We start from the raw sequence: 24,329 nt of genomic DNA, 5'->3' as shown, positions 1-24,329 counted from the left end.
CTCAACAATTACATATCAATGTAGTCACATGTATCAGCCATACATATCTTAGCAATTACTTATCAATGTAGTCACATGTATCAGCTATACATATCTCAGCAATTACATATCAATGTAGTCACATGTATCAGATATCTCAACAATTACATATCAATGTAGTCACATGTATCAGATATCTCAATAATTATATATCAATGCAGTCACATGTATCAGCTAAACATATCTCAGCAATTACATATCAGTGCAGTCACATGTATCAGCCACGCATATCTTAGAAATTATCAATACAGTCAATTTTCACAGATATCACATGTCTAACATGAAAATGTCACAACTAATTGACAGAATCAATCTTCCTAAAGTAAAACGACATAGTCACTCCTTTTTGGTCTTAATTTTGAGTGAATATGTAGTCAAGTTCAGGGGAACTAATGTTTGAGATTGGCTTCACAGGTATCATCGAATAATGAAAAAAGACAAACTGAAGCAAGAGAAGAGAGCATTTGAGGAGCTACAGAAGAATGACCCCGAGGCTTACAATGAGAAACTGGAGGAGGTGGAGAGACAGAGGATAGAGGTGGGTGTAGCTAAAAACAAGTGTATGTTACTGAAACTAAAGATAGAGGTGTAACTTACTGAGGCTAAGGATAGAGGTGTAACTTACTGAGACTAAGGATAGAGGTGTGACTTACTGAGACTAAGGATAGAGATGTAACTTACTGAGACTAAGGAGATAGAGGTGTGACTTACTGAGACTAAAGATAGAGGTGTAACTTACTGAGACTAAGGATAGAGGTGTGACTTACTGAGACTAAGGATAGAGGTGTGCCTTACTGAAACTCAGGATAGAGGTGTTAGTTACTGAGACTAAGGATAGAGGTGTAACTTACTGAGACTAAGGATAGAGGTGTGACTTATGAGACTAAGGAAAGAGGTGTGACTTACTGAGACTAAGGATAGAGGTGTGACTTATTGAGACTAAGGATAGAGGTGTGACTCACTGAGACTAAGGATAGAGGTGTGCCTTACTGAAACTCAGGATAGAGGTGTTACTTACTGAGACTAAGGATAGAGGTGTAACTTACTGAGACTAAGGATAGAGGTGTGACTTATGAGACTAAGGAAAGAGGTGTGACTTACTGAGACTAAGGATAGAGGTGTGACTTAATGAGAATAAGGATAGAGGTGTTACTTAATGAGACTAAGGATAGAGGTGTGACTTAATGAGACAGAAAATAGAAATGAATGTTACTGAGACAGGGGATAGGGGTATGAGATACTGAGAGGGGGATATTGGTGAGTGTTACTTTTTATTTGTACTGCTATAACTTTGTTGAGCTTCAATAACCTCAAGGACTTGTTTTGTTTTTCAATTGTTGATTATGTTGTAGCCTTGTTTTGATATGTACCTGACATTGTTATTTAGGAGAGAATGAGTCTGAAGCACAGAGGAGGCAGTAAATACGCCAAGAAACAGATGCTGTACGCCAAGTTTGATGATCAGGTCAGACAATCTTTATTATGTATTGTGATATTTTTAATACATGTAGGTTGCTCATTTCTCAGTTTGTTTTACAGGTATACAATTTTCTTTAGTCATACATGTATATTGCCTTAACAATTATGAGACAAAATAAATCTGTTATTCTTCATTGCATATATGAGGAAACTTCCATGAAGTTTAATGTTTATTATTCAGGAAGGTAAAAGTGCCCTTTTTTATTTTGTGTGGAAAAAGAAAACTTAGCCAATATATATACATTTGTTTTAATAGTCTCTGATGATAACAATTGACAATGACAGATTATTTATATTTCCACATATAGGCAAGGCAAAGAGTCCAGGACATGTTACAGAAGAGTCGAGAACTGACTCAGAAAGTTGTCCCTGTCAGCGACAGCGAGGAGGAAGAGGAGGCTCAAATTGACTCCGAGGAAGAGATGATGGCAAGAGAGTTAGCTGCCCTTTCTTCTAATCCATGGATGCAGGTGCAGACACCCACAGCTCCAAAGTCAGAGTTTTCTCGTCCGCAGGTTGTGCTGAACAGTGAGGGACAGGAGGAGGATGGAGAGAGTGAAAAAAGTGAGTCGGAGGAAGAAGCGGATGTGCTGAAGAAGATGGGGAAGGAGCTGAAGAAGAAGAAGCAGACTCTGGAGGCCAGCCAGGCAGTCAGTAATGTGGAGGAAGGTATTGATGAAATCTTCCAGAAGCTTGAAGATAAACCGGAGGATAAAGAGGAGAAGGTGGAAGTTTTTGTAATGGAAGATGCGAAGGGAAGTAAGAGGAAGAAGAAAAGGAGAAAGAAGAAAAATAAGGTGGAGAAAATGAAGACTGAGGAGGAGAAGGAAGAAGAAGTGGATGATGTTCCTTTGATTAGTGAAGGATTAAAGAGGAAGAAAACTCTGGAGGATTTGGAGGAAGATGATGCAGAATCAGAAGAGGATGTGCCTATATCTTCCAGGACAGCTGTACCAAACACAGACAATAGCTTCACTGAAGATATTAGAAAGGAGGAAGTGAATATAGATCCTAAAAAAGTAATTACATTGGAGACTAGGTTATCAGACATTGTCAATCCAAGCATCACAATGGGAGATAATGAAGAGGAATCAGACGGAGAGGAGACGCAGAGGTCACTCATCGCTCAGGCCTTCGCAGATGATGATGTCATTGATGAGTTTGTAAAGGAGAAGAATGCCATTGTGGACAGAGACAAACCTAAGGACCTGGATCTGTTCCTCCCAGGGTGGGGGAGCTGGGGAGGAGAGGGGATAGAAGAATCGAAGAAGAAACGCAAAAAGTATGTGTTTATATACATGTATATATACACACTGTATCTATAAATTTGTAGAATCGACTGTGACTCAAAATTTTTGACAGGTCTTATTCTTTTTATCCTTAAATACATGAATAGGAATGTAAGAATTTAAAATCAGGATTTTTCCATATTTGTTTAATATATGTTAAGGCATGAAGGGAAAAGTTTTGTAAATATTTATCTTTGCTGTATTTTCCTACTTAACCAACTATAAAATTGATTTCAGTGCCATTCTCTAGTATATTCATGCGTAGTAATATACAAGGAGAAACTTGCGCTAAAGTGACATCACAATGAGGCTATGGAAATGTTAATAAAAATATTACGATATGGGCAACAAGATATTCAAACATTGAGTATATTTTTGGGTCTTTTAAACATGTAAATATAAAAAATGTTTTAAGTCATGTGTGCATAGTTGGTATGTAAATCACACAGACTTGAACGTAGGCATGTTTTTCATGAAATATGCCTACGTGACAAGTCTATGTGATTTACGTTTAAATAACTCACACAAAACTTAAAACCATGTCTTAATAACTTAACATTTTAAATGTGCAATCTTTTGTACATGCTTTGTTAGTTATTTGATTAATTTCTTCCCCCCTATTTTTACAGGTTCTTGATAAAAGCCCCTGAGGGACCCCCGCGGAAGGACGATAAACTGGGTAATGTCATCATTAGCGAGAAGAAAGACAAAGCTATCAGTAAACATCAGGTCAGCTCGCATTCATAAAGAATCCATTATCTTTAGGACAGTTTTATTTTAACTATTTTATAATTAAATTCAAGTCTAAAAATAAGACTCTTTGGTAAAATTGAAAGGAAGAAAGATTAGTAAAAGGAACCAAAAGCTGCTATTCAAAATGGTGTATAATTGGGTTTTGATCAGAGAACACATCGCTAAATAACCCCTTGCATAAAATAAAAGCTGTATACAGCGTTCTTTCCTCTTATGTGTATGTGTAAAACTTAAATGGGAAATGTTGGCAAAAGAATTTTTTATCACACAAAATTGATAGAGGCGTATTCTTAAACAAAGTCCCAAAATTTAATTTTTTTGCAAAAAACTCTGACGAAGTATGCTGAGATTTACATAGAAGGAGCTGTATTGCAGTTACCTGTTTGATTTTGTGATCTATGAAAAATTAGTTTGCATCTGTTGGATCTGTAAAGATGAGTTGCATTGATAACAATTACCAGTTACGTTATTGTAGGTGAGTGATCTCCCCTTTCCTTATGTATCAGTGGACCAGTATGAACAGTCAATACGAGCTCCCATCGGAAAAACCTGGAATCCAGAGACTGCTGTCAAAGAACTGGTGAAACCAAAAGTAGTCACTAAACTCGGCAGCATCATAGAGCCTATCAATAAGGCGGACGTGTTTAAAAATGACAACAAAAAACGTAAACCTGAAATGAGTGTTAGCGAACCCTCTGTAGGGAAACATAAGAAACGGAAAAAATAATGATAATTTAAAACAAAATGCTTTTTGTGGCATTTGGAATTCAAATACTGTATTGTTAAAATGATTAGTGTCGGTGATTTCTTATGAATAAAATAATTAAATGTTGTTTTCTTTTCTTTTTTGTTTGAAAACCCTTTTCATACAAATGTGCTTGGATCTTATTTATTTATTTATTTATTTATATATTTATTTATTTTTTTGTAATCAGACAAAAAGATTGCTTCTATAACTAAGCATACTGAAATGCACAATTATAGTGAATAATTATTCTTTCTTATGAATAATTTAGGTGAACAAGTACCCTGATTTTTATAAGTACAACTCGTATTAAAAATATATGCATGAATGATCAAGTGGGTTACACAAAGTGCATTTTACTGTGGACAGTCAATATGCATTCTGTATTGAATTAAGAGTAGGATCCAAAGAAATTGTGTTGCAATTGTACATGTAGCAGTGTGTTTTAATTTGTAATAAATTATAGTCTGATTAAACATCATTTGTTTATTGAAATATTATATTATGCACAAAATACAAATAAGAGCGTATTGCTGCATTTTTTTTAATTAAGAAATTGGGAGATTATCCAGGCAGTATTAGTAGAGTGGTGGAAATGCGTAAAGGGGAACAACTCCTGCATGGTTGCTTAAAAAAAACCCCAAGAATATTCTTTTTTTTCACAGATATATGGGATTTTTGAACAGATATTATGGAAATAAGTGAAATGCTTTGGTTTTATAATATTTCATAGAGCACATCTAAGTATTCAGAATTTGCATGATTTTTTTTTAATGTTGTGATGCATAATTATAGTGCATCAAATATATTTTACATAAATCTTTTTGCTTCTGCCATTCCTTTCTATAAATAGTTTGTGTACACAAATTTTCGTCAGTAGTTCAGATTATGACAAAAAAAAAACCCAACCATGATTATTTAATAATATTATTTCGTAAAACGTGAATCCACACGAAATATGTTTTTTCTTTTATACCGACTATTGACAAAATGGCGTTCTAACAGCAGTTTTCATTGGGTGTCGCTATGTCACGTGATGTCAACAAACTGGAAAAAATGTTCGCGAGATTGGTACATATAGGGCAATTCATATAAAATATGGAATTTTCTGCGACATAAAACATAAACAGCCATGAACGGGTAAGTTTTAATTCCAAAAACTTCTAAAATTCGCCTTATTCAGCGTTAAGCATTTGAAACATTTACAAGCGATGGAATTTAAAGGTACAGGGAGGGTGGTGAGATTATGCAGGTGTAAAATTAAAGTGGCTATCGCCTGGTGTAACACGTTGTACAGGTCATTTAAAAACCGGAGCAGTGTGTGACTGATACTTTGCATTGTGTAAACCTTTTGAAACCTGCATTTGAATAACGGAATTAATAAACTGTATTACGATACACAAGTGCGTCATTCGGAATATGAATTTTCCCCTTGAACGGTTGCCACCATGCGATATTGTTAATTTAAGCCCCAATATTTTACGGCTTTAAAACTTCAAACTAAACAGGGATATTTCTTCATGGTGGTTCTGAGGGATACTAGCTGACGGCAACATGTGATTTAAAGATATCACTCCTTCACACTTATCGTGTTTGTCGATGTAGATAATGTATGTATAGAAACTGATGACACTGTCAGAATTTTATTTAAGTTGAAATCACTTATACCTTTAAAGTCATCGTGACTCATACATCTCATCAGAAAATTCCTGGAATCAAATATAGGCATTATATATATGGTCTTTCCATTTAATCATGATTGAGGCAATAAATTATAGCTTAAAGCCCTGATATCCGGATTGAATATTCAGAATCAAATTGCAACAAAAGAAAAGTGGTTTTCTTACTCTTTAAAATGTAAGGAATTGCATTTTTTTTTTTGAAAAATAGCATTCACAATTAGAAATCTATATTTCAGATCTGAAGTAGTTGGGACTTGCACATCTCCCTACCATACATAATTTGGAGAATAGGATGTCTGAGAGGCCAAGAGCGATCGTCTTCAGAATAAATGACCATGGACAAGGACCAGAACTTCTTCGTCAGGTTTTCCTAGAGCGTGGGTGGATCGAATTTGATGAGGATTCCCAAGAAGATTACGATTGGAACATCTGGTGGAGAACGTCGAGATTTCGCAACTGTGATTACGATAACATCCAGAAATGGCAGCGATTGAATCATTACCCAAAGTCCACAGGCATCACCAAAAAGGATTGTCTGGCTCGGAATCTGAAGCGGATGAAGGGGGTCCACGGAGCAGGTGTTTACAACTTTTGTCCCATGACCTTCAACCTTCCCAACGACTACACACGCTTTGTTGCAGAGTACAGTAAACTAAAGCAAAAGCAGAATGATTCCAAAACTCTATACTGGATCTGTAAACCAGCAGACATGTCCAGAGGGAGAGGCATTTTCATCTTCAGTGACATATCAGATTTACAATACGACTGCAATGCTGTTCTACAACGATATGTATCCAATCCCCTTTTAATAGGAGGATACAAGTTTGATGTTCGAATTTATGTGGCAGTGCCATCATTTCACCCTTTGACAATTTACATATATGAAGAAGGAATTGTAAGATTTGGAACAGAAAAGTTTGACTTGTCTGCTCTACATAATGTCTTTGCTCATCTCACTAACACATCTATAAATAAACACAGTCCAGCTTACACGACAGACAAGGAGCGAATTGGTCCAGGGTGCAAATGGACTCTCACCCAACTCCGCTATTATTTCCACCAGAACCACATTGATGACAGCGTACTCTGGATCCGAGTCATGAATCTTATTATTCTAACTGTTCTAGTTCAGGCTCCACAAGTTCCTAAAGTAGAGAATTGTTTTGAGCTGTACGGATTTGATGTCCTTATCGATGAGAACCTGAAACCATGGTTACTGGAGGTAAACTTTAGTCCATCTCTAAGCTCTGACTGTCAGTCTGATATCATAGTGAAAAAGCCATTACTACATGATCTGATGGATCTCATGCATTTCAAAGAGCAGGACAAGGAGAGAGGGGGAGAGGCATTTAGGCAGATGACCAGCAGGTCCAAGGCCCTCGAGACTGACCGCTACTCTTCAGTCAGTAGGACCGGCAGAAACTCGGCCATGCATAGAAGTTCATCCAACTTCCAAAAAAGTATGAGTGCTCTCAGCAAGCAACAGTCAACAGTGAAAGAGAGTACATCTTATATAGAGCAAGACAACGAAGCAGAAAAGCAAAGGGAGGCTGAGAGGATGTGTTTTGGACTGCCATTGGTCAATCCAACTGAGGATGAAAAAAGGCCAGGCAGTGCCAGCTCTGGAGTTTCCAGTGCAGGAAGTGAAAAATTGGAGGAAGTGGAAAAGGAGCTGAAACCTCGCATTCCCAAAAGTGCCAGTGCAGGACAAATTCATAGAGAAAAGAGTCGGACCTCGGTGACATTCAGTATAGGACCGCCAAGTGCTAGGTCTGTGGTGAAAACTCCGAGTCTAACTGATGTAAACAATAACCATCCCACTAGTCAATCAGTGATTCACACTACCATTGGTCCTGTACAGACTGTGTTTGTGCGAAGATCCAGTACACTTTCCTCAAATTCCAAGTCACAGAGGGCTGAGAAAGCATCTATAAAAAGCTCCGCTACCTCTGACAGTGCAATATCAAGTCTCTACTCAGGGTCTGGGAGTGAGAACTCCGATCTGGTGTCCCTACCAGAGGATTCACGTCGACGACCAAAAAACATGGTGTCCAGTCAACAGAGACCCAGTTACACATATGGACAGACCAACGACAGCATAACAAACCTTAAGAATAAACCTTCAGAACCAAAGAACACTTTACCTGTATCCATAGCATCTAGTCAGTCCTCATCTGGAATAAAGTCACTTCGACCAAATGGAAACTCTAATGCCTTAAGAAAAATTTCTTCCTCAGGGACTGTAACCCCAAAGCCAAGTTTGCACCCCCAGAGGACACTAAGTCGAGTGCAGCAGATGAATTATGAAGCACCTTCATCACAACGAGAGGCTAGAGCCTCCTTAAACCAAAGAAATCCACAACGAAGCCAGCCCCGGCGATTCACACCAGCCAACGAATCTCAGGCACCTTTTGCAAAGGTGTCTTTACGAAAATCCCAGGGTAGTAGGATGGGAGAACAGGACGGAGGTCACCCAACACGTAGGAGCATTAATGGGTCACGTATGAGCATTCGTAACCGCGCCCAACTTAATAGTCAGCAGGGGAAGTCAAAAATCAAAGGTCCCCCATCACGGGTCGGCAACTTCTACCTCGCATTTCCTTTCAATGAGGTCACCTACAAGACAGCCAATGGGACACTAGATGCTCATGTTGTGATCCGAGAATCGCAGAAGATTCTTCGGGAAGTCCTTCACAATGTGGACAAAGCAAAGGGAGAGAAGAAGTCAGGGGGATACCTGCCATTTGGTGCCAAAGAAGATTCAGAACAGGAGCGACTCTGGCCCCCGGTCAAACCCCCACCAGAAGTTACCTGATCGGGTCAGTAGTTTCTTTACTTACTACTTATTGATAATCCTTTGATGTGGATGTAAAAAAAATTTAGTAAAGTGTAATTATAGCAAACCAATTTACAGTAAAACAAGCTTATACTGAAGTACCAGGGACTGATGATTTTGCTTCATTGTCAGATTAATTTGTTGTAATCATTAAATTCACAACAAATTTCAATGGGGAATGAAAATCACTTCGCTGTAAGCGACAATTCATGATAAGTATGTTCACTATAAGCATTTTTACTGTATTTTGATTTCATCATTTTTACTTAGCCATGTTTATTTCCTAGTATTCAACAATGATGTGAATTTTAACTCAGACGTGAAAACTTGGTATATGATAGATATGGAGTCAGTGAAGTCATTTTGTCTGTTTTTTAGAGTTTCTGTATATATCCAGATTTTACTGTAAAGTCTTGACTACTTGCACGTTACATTTAAAATATATCACAGGTTTATTATAGCCTTAAAGAAACTTTATAGATTGAAAGCATTGGATTTTTTTTATAAAAAGAATCAAACAAAGTTTTTTTTCCCAATAGTTCAGTCCCAGCTCACACTGGTACAAAATCTTTTCCTTAACACCTTAAACTCTTATGTTAATTAATTCAAACAAGTCGAGTTTTTACAGCATTGTATGTACAAATATCTCTGCCTTGGGAAACCACTAACCAGACTTCTAGCATTAATTCCTGACATAAAAATCTATAGAGCCTGTCTAACACATTAAGGCTGTATTGATGTATTTCATATAGTTATGTTTATAAAGCACTTAAATATTGAGACCTAAACAAGATGGGTATTATTTCGCGATTGGAGTTATGTAATACTTAAGCTATGTATCGATATTAATGTTACCCTTTATATTAATGTTGTGTAGGTAATGACTCATCTTCTCTAGCTAGCTATCACTAAGAGTGCTCCGTTTTTGCCAAAAATTTGGAGCATTTAAGGCCCACAGCATCGACTTCCAAAACAAGGAGGACAACAACTAGTGGGGGGGGGGGGGGGGGGGGGGGCTTTACTCCACTAAAATTTCCAAAGTTATTGTTTGTGAATTAGGCTAATAATTATGATTTTAGTGTAATCAAAAATCTGATCAAAAATCTGCCCAACACTTCTCACTATCCTGTATTCTACAAACCTGGGTGTGTTCGATTACTAATCTGGAAATCTGCATTGTTACATGTGATACTTGATCTGGAAGGACAAATTGTTTCTGTAGCTATTTTAGTCAACTCTGTTGGGAACATCATCAATTTTTATCAGACTTTTAAGATTCTATCTATATATACTATATATAAGTTAAGACATTTTCTGGGCCACTCAATCAGTATAAAATTATGAAGTATTGTCTACATTGTTTGGGCTTGTGCATTAAGAAGTACATGTGCAGGGATGAATTTTCAACATAAGCTAGCCAACATCTACTATACAACATTTTCATTTAAATTACATGTTACATATGCTAATTAAAAATAAAAATATCATTTACTAAAATATCCTTTTAATTAAAATTTGATCTCAGAGACTAATTTTAAAATAGCAAAAGACACACACACTTAAGACACGAAGATCTGAAGATTCAAACTTAAATTAGCATGCCAAAAAATTGTATTAAAGAAATGACCAAACTAGGATAGTACAGCTATACATGTACGTGTCATTTAATGTGCCTATAGTCTGAAGGGGGGTTTATCTTCTGTCAATATTGCAGTATATTTGCTGGCTGGCTATTGCTACACTGTGTTTAAATGTCGAGTGGTTTACCGTCCGTTACGCGATTGGGTAGGAGATACAGGGGTTTTAACAGCTCCGTAGACTTACATATTTCTCTCAGTTTGACTGACCATTTGGCACAGTAACAAAGTTCTATTTTATAGCTCTGTCGGCTTATCACACCAGTGGGGTCTGTACACCTTAATCTCTGGAGGCAATGTGTATGACTTGCTTTTTATCCAAGAACTGATCCCCTCCTCCACATGCCAATAATTGCTTCTTCTTTAAAGGGGACATAACCATCAAGCTAACAAGCTAATTACACAGATGGCAATTGTAATGATAAATTAAAACCCTTTTTGGGCAGGGGGGGGGGGGGGGCTGGGGCTATTAGCTTTATATATATTTTTATATTGCTAAAATTAAAAAAAAAATGCAATAAATTGGTGAATTTAAATGTTATCATAAGTTTTGAAAGTCTTTTTATTTTTCTTTTTTCTTAATATACCCTCTTTCAAAAATCAACTATGAAAATATTCTTGCTTAATACTGTGAATTTGTACCCAAGTTTTCTTTCTTACAGTTTGTTCATATTTCATTTGCACCAGAGGTTCTATAGAACTGCAACTGCAGAAAGTAAAGAGGTTAGAAATTGTCCAGGAATTCAATAAATTTTAATATAGAGCTAGAAATTGATAATCTTTTTAGTTAATGAGATAAATGTACACTTGTTAAATACTTTGGATCTGCAGAGGTTAAATAACTAAAGGACCTGCTTAAGCCATTTAGAACATATAATGTCCGGGGTCTTAGGATTTTAAATGTGGCTGAAGAATGTCCTTCATTGTAATATGTTAATCTTATAACACTTAATTCTTATTTTACAATTCATAAAAGGGGCCAAAGCCGAAGTTTAATTCTGTAATCTTGTATACATATAATTTATCCATTCATTCATATCTAGATATTTCAAACCAGTACAATTATGTGACCGTTATACAAGTTTGTGCTTGGAATAGACTAGTATATTATACAACCTTTGATAATATATGTTTTTGGTTCTGGGAAACATTTTTTAAATAATATGCAAATTGATTATTCTCCCTAGAATTCTAGAATAAAGAAGAATGATGGTATATTAGGAAGGAAGATAACTGCTTCTTTTTTTTTTAATTTTACAGTTAACTACATTTATAATGTAGCCTGCATGTTAAAGTCCTAGTCAGTGTTCGTAATATGAAAAGGCAAGATTATTTGTGACATTAATTATTAAAACACAAAATTATGTTTCAAACATCAATTATTTCAAATAATATATTAACTGAAAATTGAAAAAAATTCAAATTCATATAATATATCTATTTGTTTTCCCCATGGAATATATTTGGTGCAAAAGGCTTGAAATCATCTGAGTTATTAGAGACACCTTACAGGATAATAAATTATTTGGTCATACATTATAATTCATATTAATTAATTAAAAAACAAACAAACAAATAAATCATCACGCCCAAAATGATTTTGATATCTTTTACATATATTTTCTCTAAGTTCTCTCTCTCTCATAAGAAAAAAAGTCAAATTGATTTGTAATATATATTTCTAGGAATCGGATTTGAATGTTAATTATTATACTTTTGATTAAGGGTTTCTTTTACATTGAACTTCTCCTTTCATCTCTGAGTTGGTATACAGTTATTAAGACTGCAAGCATAATTATTTACTTAACAAACTTGACCTTACGTTCCACATTTTACCCAGATTTTATACAGCTTTTTAAATACGTTTAGCACATTTCCAAAGAACGATCCCCTAAATAACAGATTTTCATTATACCTAGAAGTGGCCGGATCATTTGAACTCTTTATTTCACAGAAAAAATATTTGAATATGGAGCTGCTTTATGGTTTGCAGAATTTTCTTATCTTCTAAGGTAGCTGGACTTAGGCCCGAGTTTTTTCATTAAATGTTTGACAAAAGTCTCTTTCTTTAGTATTGTACAACATTTGATATGGGACTGACAGTTTAATCTAATGAAAACAGGAAAATTGCTTATACATGGTCGTTAGCAAACATTTATGGAAAGAAAAAAAAAGATAAACATCAGTTATTTGAGTGCATGGAATAGACCTTGAAAACCACAGAGTTCAACAGCACTAAGAAATCTTATTTAGGAAGTGATCGGGGCTTTAGAATTTATTCAAGGACAGTGAATTTATCAGAATAACTCATAATTCACTTCAATTAATTTTCTTCAGCTTATTGCAGTAGAATAAATCTGCTTAAAAAAGCTATGAATTTAATGTAATTTAATTTTTTTGTTAAATACAGATTACAATTATTCAACAAATTGTCACTGAACTAACAATTTAAAAAGTATTGAATTGCATAATAGATACCTAATTGTAATACAGAGGTTAAGTATTGATAGTGGGACATTTAAAAACATAATAAAAGGATTTCAGTAGGTATCGGTAAGTGTGAAAAAAGCACCTGGATTTCAGACAGGATAGATCATTTAATACTCTGATAAATAATTAAAAAAAAAACAGTACATATACCAGTATGCGGGTTTTGAAACAAAATTCTTACATAATCATTATTAATACTGACATACCTTTTGAAAAATTAATTAACTAAAGATTTGTGTAATTACTCTAATTTTATTGTTAATGTATCAAATAGAGTTTTTCAAAAAATTCAAAGTATTGAAAGTAAGCAATAAATTTTGAGTCAGGGACGTATATGAATATAATTTATTTCTGTTTGTAACACACTATTTGATTGGATAAAAAATTTACTTTATATCGTATAAATTGGGTTGCCTACGTCACAATGACTTGCGTCAAAAAAGTATCAATCCGCCTGACATTACATTCAAATTTTGTACAGATTAAACTCATTCTTTAAGGACAGTTGTCTTTTTTGTTACACTAAAAGAATGAATTATAAGGAACAAAATTAATATCTACACAATTTATATGGTATAAAGTGGGTTGGAACAGTTTACGCTTTTTTATAAACTGCTTTGCAGTTTATAAATCATAAACTGCCCCAACCCAGTTTATACCGCATAAAATGGGTAGCTATTAAATTCATTCCTTAAGATAAGGACTAATATAAATATGCATTTAATAAATTTTCTAAGTACATTCACTTTTTTAGTATGTTGAATTTAATTGCAGAAACTTTTCAAAGTTCCACAAAGTGATAAAAATGTTAAATCTATTTGATATAGTCTGTTAAGACCTTTGTAAGGGTGAGATCAAATCTTACAAATGAATGATTTGTCATCCTAACTTTCTGAATTTGTTAGATTTGGTTTGTAAAGCTGTTAAAATGAATTATTGATGAGATGGGCAATAAGGTATTGTTTTATTGATTTTTACCAATATCAGCCGAGACCAATAGAAATAAATCACTTCACCTTCAAACAATATGCCATGTTGGTGTTTATTTTTAACAGCTTTTAATGAACTTGTCAAAATGAGATTTTTATACCCAGAAGTATCTGTTTAACAGACTGATACAATGCTTTACTGGCCCCATTCTTTATGTGTGAAACATTGATTAGAATATATAAATTATATGAAGATAAAAAAAAAAAAGGTTTATTAAAAGATGTAAAAGAAATTTTACTTCTGGAACAAAATTATCTTAGGAAATAATTACACATACTGTGTACAGGGTTATAGCATTCACACTTGTTTAACTCTGTAGACTTTGCTTCAAGGGTAAAAGGGGCAAAATAAAAGGGGGTGGGGGGTAAAAATTTCCCTGTACAGATATATATCAGAGTACTTTATCCATTTAGCAAGATAATTGAATTCTTTCTCCAAAAGAATAATCATGGTATTGCAGAAAAAATGTTGATCTACTAGTACATGTTATATTATTGCAATAAAGTAAACAATTATTAGAATATATATTAAAATATAAACAACTTTGCTTCGTTGTAATCATATTATATAATATTTTAATACTCTCATTTTTAGATTCTAATGAGGAGAATAAAAAGATGCAGGAAAGAGAGGAACCTTATTCCCTTTGAACTATAGCGGCCCTTTCACCTCCCCCGACAACCAAAGGTCGAGTTCTATGGCTGATGTTAATACATGTATTTCTAGTACATGACTGGTAAATGGAAGAAGTGTTCATGGGAAAAATGTCTGAGAAAACCATACTTAATTTAGATAAGATTTTGGTCAGTAAAAGTAATTTGGCTACAATTTACATTTAAAAACACCTTGCATGTATACCACCAAAATGTGCTTTTTAATTAAAAGGATATTCAATTCATAAATAAAAGATTATTAATTGTCATTTTTAAAATTTTTTTTTGAAAATCCCCCCCCCCCCTTTTTTGTCAACAAACTGAAAATATCCTGATATTTTTTGCAGTTCCTCGACATTTAAATAGTGTTTCTGTCTTTTAAAATACATAAATGGAAGGTGTAGATGCATTTTGTTCCATTTCAATGTTTTAATTACTGTATGAATGTAATTATTGAGGGGTCTGATTGTTCTGGCCTTAAATGTTCCTTGAACCCTCTCATTTTTACTTATCATGTAACTATATGATATGTAAGTGCTGATAAAAGCCAGTACATTTTTTATGTTTGAAAACAAGCTGAATGTTTATCCATTATTTTTGAAAGAAAAAAAAAAGAAATTTAATTAAGATCTTGCAACTGCAATGCTTGAAAATGGTCAATTGGTTTTCTATTTATATTATGTATTAAAAAGTGTATTTTATGCAAGTTACACAGGTGCAAATATTTAATCAACGAATTCAAAGTACCTTAGATATTAATTGCTCATATTCATTTCATGAATAACTGAAAAAAGAAGCACATTAAAGTCAAAATAATTCATAAATTTGCCATAATTCTAATAGTTTAGTCTTGACATGAGTTATCCCCCCTTTTGCAGCATGTTTGATTGATATGTTTTATTATATAATGATGCTATCTGTGTACAAATAAGAACAAAAAAACAGAGACTCCAGAATTATAAATACATGTGCTTTATACCTTCAAATCAGTGCTTTTAATTAAATTTCTTAATATTTATCAGCTGAAGTAAAATAAGTTTGATAGTGTAATAATGATCAACCCCTATTGTAATCATTTGTATTTTTCTGTTATTTGTAAGAGAATTAAATTATTGTTCTTAGAATACCAAGTCACAGATGACATGAAAGGTCGTGACCCCTGTAATTTCATGTACTGTTATGTCATATTTTGTTGTTAAGTCGTTAATCTAGTGGCAATTATTTTCGTAGTCATTCTATTTCTGTGATGTATCTATTTCTGATGGTGCTGTGTTTTTTTTTCTGTTGTGTATATCCCCCTTTTTTTTTTTTTTTTGTTAGTTGTTTTTCACTTTTTTTTCCCGATTTGTTTGTGAAGCATGGTGTAGAATTATAAGCATTACTGATAGTGAACAGGTAGCAATATATTTTTTGAGAGCAGAAAAAAATTCCACAAATTCAACATGCAATCCTTGATTGCAAAATGCATGATCATTTATCATTCAACCCACTGCATTTAATTTTTGTGTAAGTCTGGTCTCATAATTATATGACTTCACAGACATTAATATATATGTAGTACCTTGAATTTAAATGTAACACATGCTGTATTTTTGAAAGCATTTTTTTTTTATGAATTACCATGAGCTTAACTGTGATATATTTGTTTGTGATAGCAAATTATAGAATTATGACATGTACCCTTAGTCTGATAAATACAAAACACTGTAAAACAAATAATTTCTGCAGTTTTTGAAAAACAAAACACATTTCACAATATTCAAAATTCCTTTGCTATAGCTGTTTGAACAGCAGAAATTTGAAAGCACTCTAAATTGAATGCTACTTTTTCAGGAATTAAATCGAACCAAAAAAAAGGAGAAAAATCAATCCACAGAAATCATTTGTTTTACAACATCTTTCCTTCAGTTGGAGTTTTAGGACATTCCTTGACAATTTGTAAGAATTAATTATAAATTGCTGCCATCAAAGCCCAAGCTGTGATAATACAACGAAATGACTTTATGTCATTTAGAATATCATTTTATTTTTTGAAGTCGCACATTTTTCAGCATTATGAGCTTTCTGTCTACATTTTTATAAATTCAGTCATGGATTTTAGAAAATCAATTTTAATTGTTGTGTAAACATAGAAAAAAAGTTCCTGAATTTCCCTGCACAGATGACGTTGTATGAACTGTTATTTATTTAGAATATTATACCTCCTTGTGTTACTGTAATGGTTTGTGATTTTGTTTAAAATTTGATGATTTAAATGTCTGTATTTTATTTAAACAAGTTATACTGGTGGATGTGATGTGGCCGATTGTTGAAAAGGGGTGGGGGGTTGGGGTTATACATTTAATCACATAGGAGAATAGATATGCCTCCCATCGCATGCAGTATGATTTTTTTGAGTATTGATTTCAATTTATTGGTAATATTGATTATAGACATCGATCTATGATAGTCTTGTTTTTTGTAGTCTGACTTGGACAAAATAATTTATAGCTCTGAATTTATCTATTACATTAACTTTAGTTCTGGTCTCCTCCTAAAATAAGTCAGACTGTAATCTATATTTATACATTGGACAAAACAAGACTGATAATCAGTGAGTAGTTCTGCCATTTAAAATTAAAACAATATAAAATTTACCATATAATTTTTATTGGGAAAACATTTAAAAGTTGTTACATAATAACCCTGTAGTTGGTAGTCTGTAATGAGTTTTGTGCAGAAATTATGTGACAATTAGCAGTATAATTAGTTAACTGTAAATTAAAAGTTCAAAATCTAGAAAAGTTTTACATAAAATGCAGAAGGAATTTACAAAAGATTTAAAACTGCTTCATGATCGTGGGACCAGATATCATGGCTGTGTTCAAGACAATAGCTGCTATGTAGTTCTACATAAATGTTATGATCTTGAATGCTATGCTAGCCTATGATAGCCATAACAAGCGTAAGATCATACAGTGCGTTTAATGCGACTAACAGCTAGGCTAGCTGCTATGACCTTGAACGCAGCCAAAGTCTGCGATGTGTTAGTGCTCATTTAGGAACCTTGGTCAGTGATGAAGATGTTCTCAGACTTTGTGTGATTGTGTGCTCAATAGATATACATTACATTTCCTCTGTCTAAGCTTTAAGACCATCTCTATTTATTTATTTATACTTTTAGTTGTTAATCATGTTGTTTTATTCCTCCTATGTTGTCTTCTGCTTGTTTGACAAATAAATTATTTTCTGGAAAAATCAAGTTGTTGTCTATAAATATCAAGTATTTTTGGAGTAAAGTATGGAGATGGGCAAGAATTCTTTTTTTCTTACAGCAAATTCTGTATAGAGAGAAAGTATAGAAACAAAAGGGAAGATAGTCATAATCAATATTTCACATGTACTGTGACAGTATTCCTTCACAAACTGAATGTGCCTGCATGAGATCTTGATATATATCCTTCTTGATAAATACCATCTACTTTGTCCCCCTAAATTGATAAATTTTTGCCTTGACAGAATGTATAAAATTGCAAGATTCTGAAGTTTTTGTATTGTTTTGAGAAGAAATTTCAGCATATTAATTTTAAAATAAGAAAAAATCATCTGAAAATTGAGGATTCAAAAAGATTTTGAATTTGGCATTTTAATTTCCTGTCTGATAGATATAGTACAATGTAAGTGCCTCTGTACTGTGGTTCTTTACTTGCTTAACTTACCAAATTTATTTTATATGTTATTAAACACTGAACAAGTATTTTACCAAAAAATATTCCACATTGTTTTATGTTGAAAAACGTTCAAGGGAGACAATCTCGACAAAATAAAAAAAAGGATATAAACCCTGCAATTTGACCATTGGAGTTTTAAAACAAATTTCTTTACAGTTGAAACATAAGTTACCCTTGCATGTTGACAGTTTTAACTGCATAAAAAGGAGTAAATTCATCTGCTGATAGACTGAAGCTCTATGGTCTTATCAAATATTGGAAGTCAGAAATAAGAAAAATTCATCTTGACTACGCAGCACAGTTAAGGCTGCAATAAGGAGGCGGGGCCTAATTTTTTCGGGAAATGCTTACTATGACATCACACAAAAATATATGTTCTTCAAATTACCACAAAATGAAATGATTTGCTATTTTAAATTGTTGGATAGCTTTAAACTACATTAATACTTACTATTGCATGTATTTTTGTTGTTGGTTAAATCCCACACAGCAATTTATAAAGAATTCACTGATCGCAATGCACTTGTCAATGTGACGTCATATCGCAAACTTTGACGCAGATCTTATGCAGTGAGAGGCGGATCAAGTTATATTTTATACAATGAAAAATGTATTTTGTAATTAAATAAAATATATTTGCAGATATATAAAAGGCCATTAACTTGGATGCGATGTCTATTTTATGATTTTATTCATATACTTCCATTGCATTTACTAGATAAGCGATACTGCCGTATATTTGTATGCAGATTCATTGAAATGTAATAGAAGGGTCATAATAAATCGATATATTGCAAGGGCATACCCTCAATGAATCATGACAAGCTTTTACACATAAATTCAAGAGGTATCAAGATATTTGAAAAGTGCTGCGAACCTGATGAAATCTTGCAAACGAATTAATTATATATATATTTAATGTACTTGACCAGCAAAATATTCAACATAAGGTCTAACAAACGTAATTTTAGCAATTATATAGTAGAATCTATATAGGTTCGCAGCACTTTTCACAAACTACAAAGAGTGCTGAAAATAATTATTAATTAAACTTAGATTTTTAAAGTGGTTATGCCCTTGCAATATTGAAATTTATAGATGACCTCAATACTGCAGGTAAATTTGCTAAAACCATGTGACTGCCACATTACGTCACAAGTCTAGATAAGAAATCTAATCATCCTCAACATGTAGTTTTCAACCACATTACATTTGTCCGATAATAGTAATGTCCTAAAAAGAATCGCCCATCGTTGTAAAGAATGTAATTTCTATTTAAAAAATTCGCCGATATTTCCATTTGTAACCTTAACTGTACTGCGTACAAAAGCATTTATTATAAAAGAAATGTCTCATGAATTTGTTTATAGGACACAAAATCTTACTTCTCTGAACATGCATATCTGTTTAAAGTTAATGAATGAGTTTATAGTAAAATTATAAACAAAAGTAATATACACAAAAAAATTAAGTTCATGTAAGAACTTGGTTAAAAATGATTCTTTTTTTCAATTTTGGACAAAAAATGACTAGAAAACATACCCCTATACACATACTCCACATACATATACAACATGACATTCAGGTCTACACGTGCCTACACATTGCGTACCCCACAACACATACATCTTATGCTTACTATTGATCGTAATATGAAGGACCTACAAAACCAAATGAGGAAACAAGACATTACGACATTTTATGATGACAGTAATTTTTATGCTTGTTTAAGAAAAATACATTATAGGATATGACAGCAGTATATCATCACAGTTTTTATGTCAGTTTGATTTAAATTAAAAAATATTTCTTTAAAAAATGTTTATCACAGGAAAATCACATAAGCTACATATGATATTTGAAAATATGAAAAAAAAAAAAATCCCCATTGCACAAGAAAATTTTTGGAATGCAACAACGCTGTAGCAGTTGTGAAATTAACTACAGCTGGTGAAATTCATAAGCTTGCTGTTTTTTAAAAAAAAAAAAACAAAAAACAATACTGATCAGTCACAATGGTTTTTCACCCATTAAAGTTAAATGCTTTCACATAAAACATGAGGAATTCACTGTGACCTTGCATTCACACAACCATGAAGAGACTTAAAAGATCAAGTTAACTCTGATCACTTTTTCACTCGTAAATGTAACACAGCATTAGGTGTGAGTCCCGCTTCCTGCAGCGTGATTTTCTCGTCATCAAAAGTCTTACTGGGATATGCTGAGACAATGTTGTATGATGGGGAATTCAATGGCCTGTGAAGATCATAAAGGGCAATAACTCTTGGATCAGGATATTTAGCAAAAAATATTGCACAACTATATAATTAAACACATATCTACAGTTAATAATACATGTAGGATTTTTGTATCATTAATGAATCAATTTGAAGGTCTTTGATAAAAAAAACAGAGAGGGAAAAGTCAATATAATTTACATCAATTTCTTATCCTGGGAATTTATGAAAAAAAATTTAACATGAAAGTCAACTTTCCAGGAAAACTGTTAGTATATCTTCCATACCTTTGTAGATCTATATATTTTCGTAAGTCTCGTATCGTCTCGTGGAATTTCATTTTCAGTATATATGTGTGATTCCCCGTGTCAGATTTGACACGTAGTGTGGTGATGTTTCTGGGTGTCATTGGTCGACTGCCTTCATCTTCATCAAGTCTAAAACAAATAAATTAGTCAGATCATGTGTTTGTCAATGTACAATACTGTTGATACAGTTATACACTAATACTCATAGTGTACAAATTAGCTTACCACCACCACCAAGTTTTATATCTGTTCTAACCCCCCCTCCCCCCCCCCATTCCCTGCATATCGATGATAATTCAAATCTATTTCTTTCAGTTTTAACAATACACAATTTTGCTATCATGAAAATAACCCACACTTTTTTCTACATGCAATTCATGTAAAAAAAAATAACCCAACACATGTAAATATAACTAGAGCGAGCTCGTTGCAAAGCAACGATTAGGTCTTCCGTTGGAGCTGCGGAAAGAAGTGACCTTGAGTCAAGGTCATGCCACATTTTAAAGTTATACATGTAAGCAATCTTGTAAGGGGAAGCAACTTACAATATTTCGCTAGGAAAAACTGTAAAGGAATGTACGTGACCTTGAACATTCCAAATGACCTTGCGTCAAGCCATGACACACTCTCGTCATAAAACCCAATCTGTGTGTTACCGACTTGAAAAGATCACAGTGACATGTCATGTTCTTTTAGTCCATACATAAGTCAAAAAATCTTATCCTTAGTGACCTTGAACTTGAGTCAAGGCCATGCCACACTCTTCATGATACCAGCAATGTTTCACTAGTACAAATACGGTAGCGAAATTACAGTTTCTCTGTCAGTGACCTTGACTCGATCAAATGACCTTGCATCAAGGCCATAACACACACTGGTTAAGAACAATCCCAATCTGTGGGTTTCTGAATGGATAAGTTCAGCCATGTTTTTTCAGATCATACAGCGAGTCGGAATAATTTGTTAGGTTCAACACAATGATTTAAAAATTCATTGAGAAAGTTTTATGCCCAGTTTGGATAAGTAGTAAAACGTGGAGATCGGTCCTTTGGATGAGACCGTATAAGGTCTCGTGTCGGGGTAAGTGCTAGCATGAAAAGGATCTCTCATGCTATAAATTTTGAATTTACCGGGTGGCAGTAAATACAAAATTTACAACATGACATGTAAATTTTGTATTTACTGACAACCGGTTAGTTCAAAATTTACAACATGACAGATCCATGGCACTTGATTCTATTTCTGATTTCAAAAGATTTGCACTGTTCCTGATTTGTATTGTTTGAATGGTCTTTTTAAGCTTGAATGTTGCACAGGTGCTTGTGGACAGAACCCCCCCCCCCCCCCCCCAATATACACTCCGGGGTCCAAGAATATTTTTATTTGTCTTTTTCCATAAATTAATCTTCTAGTACACATTTACAATGTATCCCATATGAAAAATCCAGAAAATAACGTAGAATTAACGTTTTATTAAAAAAATCATACCCGCGGTATTATGAAATAGAGAAGGTAAGTCTCTTCCATTTGTTAACACTGGACCCCTCTTGGATATCGGGTCTAAAATATCATATACCTACCACATGTCACCAAAATATGTTATTATATTTTGTTTCGGTAGATAATTTTTGTCTTTAATCGTGCTATTTAATTGCCTATGCATTCCACAATAATCCGAGTATTCATCGTCAAACGTAAGAAATGTAAGATTTGGAAATGTCAAAGTAGAAATTATACGGAAGTGATGCAGAAACGACACCTAGCGGGTAACTCTCGAGTTCCGAGTGTTACAGAATTAAGGGAAAAGCCAGAGGTCTATGGAAAAGTTCAGGAAAATTTGATAATAAAAGAAGTCGAAATCGATTCATTAGAATTTAAATTTTGCTGCAGATTTTCCAGATGAGTTAGGGTAGTCAACAATATTCTTTTTAAAGGATTTTATCACTCAAACCAAATAGACTTTTAAAAACGCTTTCTAACTGCACTTAACCAGTTTGTACTCATACTCACATAATTGTTTATAACATGTCCGCAGAATGCAATTATTTGTATTGAGCAAATTACACCAATATTTCAGAATTCGAAGTTTTCTTTGAACATACATTGGGCATCTACCAAATTCGAAATAAACCATTAAGTTATTTGTAGATTTTCGAAGCGACATAATTTTCTTCTAAAAGATAATATGTACTTGCTCAACATGTGGGGCTTTATGAAATCCCCACATCTCACATTCATAATGAAAAACAGAACCTATACATATGTATCAAATAAAAAGAGTGTAGTCTCCACATTTAGATTATTATCTTTCACTCTTTTTTCCACAAAGAAAAAGTACAATTTTCCTTAACATTTCACCTGTGGAATGCTGATCATTTTCTCCGTATTCCATCATTTACTGCTCAAAGGCCGTAAGTACCATGTACATTATAAAATGTATAAATTTTCAGCCATTCACCATTTATATCCTATTAAAATTTTAATTCCATCTATTTTGTTAACATTAAATTGCTGGAAATATAGTCAAAAATCCGGAATGAAAATAATAAATGTTAAAAGTGAAATTTATTAATTGTCGGAAGTGCAATGCAAAATTCCGGAAATCAAATGCACCGAAAATGGTAACAACCCCCCCCCCCCCCCCCCCAAGAAACTATTAGTACACACTTCGACGCTCAATTGACCACTCCAATGAACGCATTAAATCGTTACATTTTTTAAGTTTTTGAAATAAAATAAAAGACCTTAAAAGGTTTTTAAAATAATGATATTAATCGTTGCAGACCTTGTTTTTCATTCATTTGACGATACGCGAATAACAAATGTCGCGTATGATTATTGGTTTACATTAAAATAGGTTGTGGATTTCTCTCGGAATTCAACACCAGCCCTCACCTATATGTATACGTACCTGAACAAACGAACCGATTGACATTTCGGCTCTAAAGAAAAACATTGTATTCTTTAAAGGGGGGGGGGGGGGGTGTACGTATCGTGATGAGAGGAAATTTGATCACCTGTCAGTCCATTAAACATTAAAGATTATTTTGGAATATTTGTATACAACTGCGTGGCTTTCTTAGAATCAAATTAGTATTTGTTGGAAAAATTAAATAATTATTTAGATGTTTAAGATTTGTGACATATTTGTAAGAACCACTTTATTTACCAACAAAGTTTCACCCTTACATGGACGCCGTGATATATTTGATAGGCTGTTTAGTTACGGTACTATTCGGATATATTGCCATTTAAAGGACCAACACATTTTTTTTTTTAATTTGGATAAAAAGTCCGACAATTTTCAACCACGTTTGCTATAATTTTACCGAATCGGATCTTTTTTCCGTATAGTCGAAATGCATGGACGAAGGATAAAAAACTGTATGCTGATCAATCAATACATCATTGCGATTGTGTATTTAATTTATGGAGACATGTTTTTTTTCTGTTTTTCCTTATCTGTGAATTACCCGTTTGC

At 33.6% G+C, this 24,329-nt stretch overlaps 2 protein-coding genes across 4 annotated transcripts in view; one reads left to right on the top strand and one right to left on the bottom strand.

Moving 5' to 3' along the window:
* The window catches only part of LOC133180711 (probable beta-tubulin polyglutamylase), a 30,157-nt gene extending 12,333 nt beyond the window's left edge, over positions 1-17,824 (top strand). Inside the window, exons 9-16 of the mRNA XM_061315182.1 lie at positions 454-577; positions 1,427-1,504; positions 1,827-2,800; positions 3,437-3,536; positions 4,036-4,200; position 5,540; positions 6,332-8,806; positions 14,535-17,824. Of these exons, the coding sequence (XP_061171166.1) occupies positions 454-577; positions 1,427-1,504; positions 1,827-2,800; positions 3,437-3,536; positions 4,036-4,200; position 5,540; positions 6,332-8,802 (3,913 nt within the window). The 3' untranslated portion in view covers positions 8,803-8,806; positions 14,535-17,824. The remainder of the gene's footprint in view (positions 1-453; positions 578-1,426; positions 1,505-1,826; positions 2,801-3,436; positions 3,537-4,035; positions 4,201-5,539; positions 5,541-6,331; positions 8,807-14,534) is intronic.
* A 2,224-nt stretch (positions 17,825-20,048) lies between these two features.
* LOC133180710 (UBX domain-containing protein 11-like) overlaps positions 20,049-24,329 on the bottom strand; it is a 39,110-nt gene continuing 34,829 nt past the window's right edge. For 2 of the 3 annotated variants that reach the window (XM_061315179.1, XM_061315180.1), the window contains 2 exons: positions 20,828-20,977; positions 20,049-20,559 (listed from right to left, as the gene is read on the bottom strand). In XM_061315179.1, the coding sequence (XP_061171163.1) occupies positions 20,430-20,559; positions 20,828-20,977 (280 nt within the window). In that variant the 3' untranslated portion in view covers positions 20,049-20,429. The remainder of the gene's footprint in view (positions 20,560-20,827; positions 20,978-24,329) is intronic. The other variant, XM_061315181.1, reaches the window with a different exon arrangement.

The sequence above is a fragment of the Saccostrea echinata genome, unplaced genomic scaffold (genome assembly GCF_033153115.1).
Source record: "Saccostrea echinata isolate AGI-Se365-2 ecotype Australia unplaced genomic scaffold, CSIRO_AGI_Sech_v1 ptg000007l, whole genome shotgun sequence".
In the NCBI taxonomy this organism is placed as follows: domain Eukaryota; kingdom Metazoa; phylum Mollusca; class Bivalvia; order Ostreida; family Ostreidae; genus Saccostrea; species Saccostrea echinata.
Note: the sequence above shows the minus strand (reverse complement) of the source record. Positions and strands in the feature narration are given on the sequence as shown.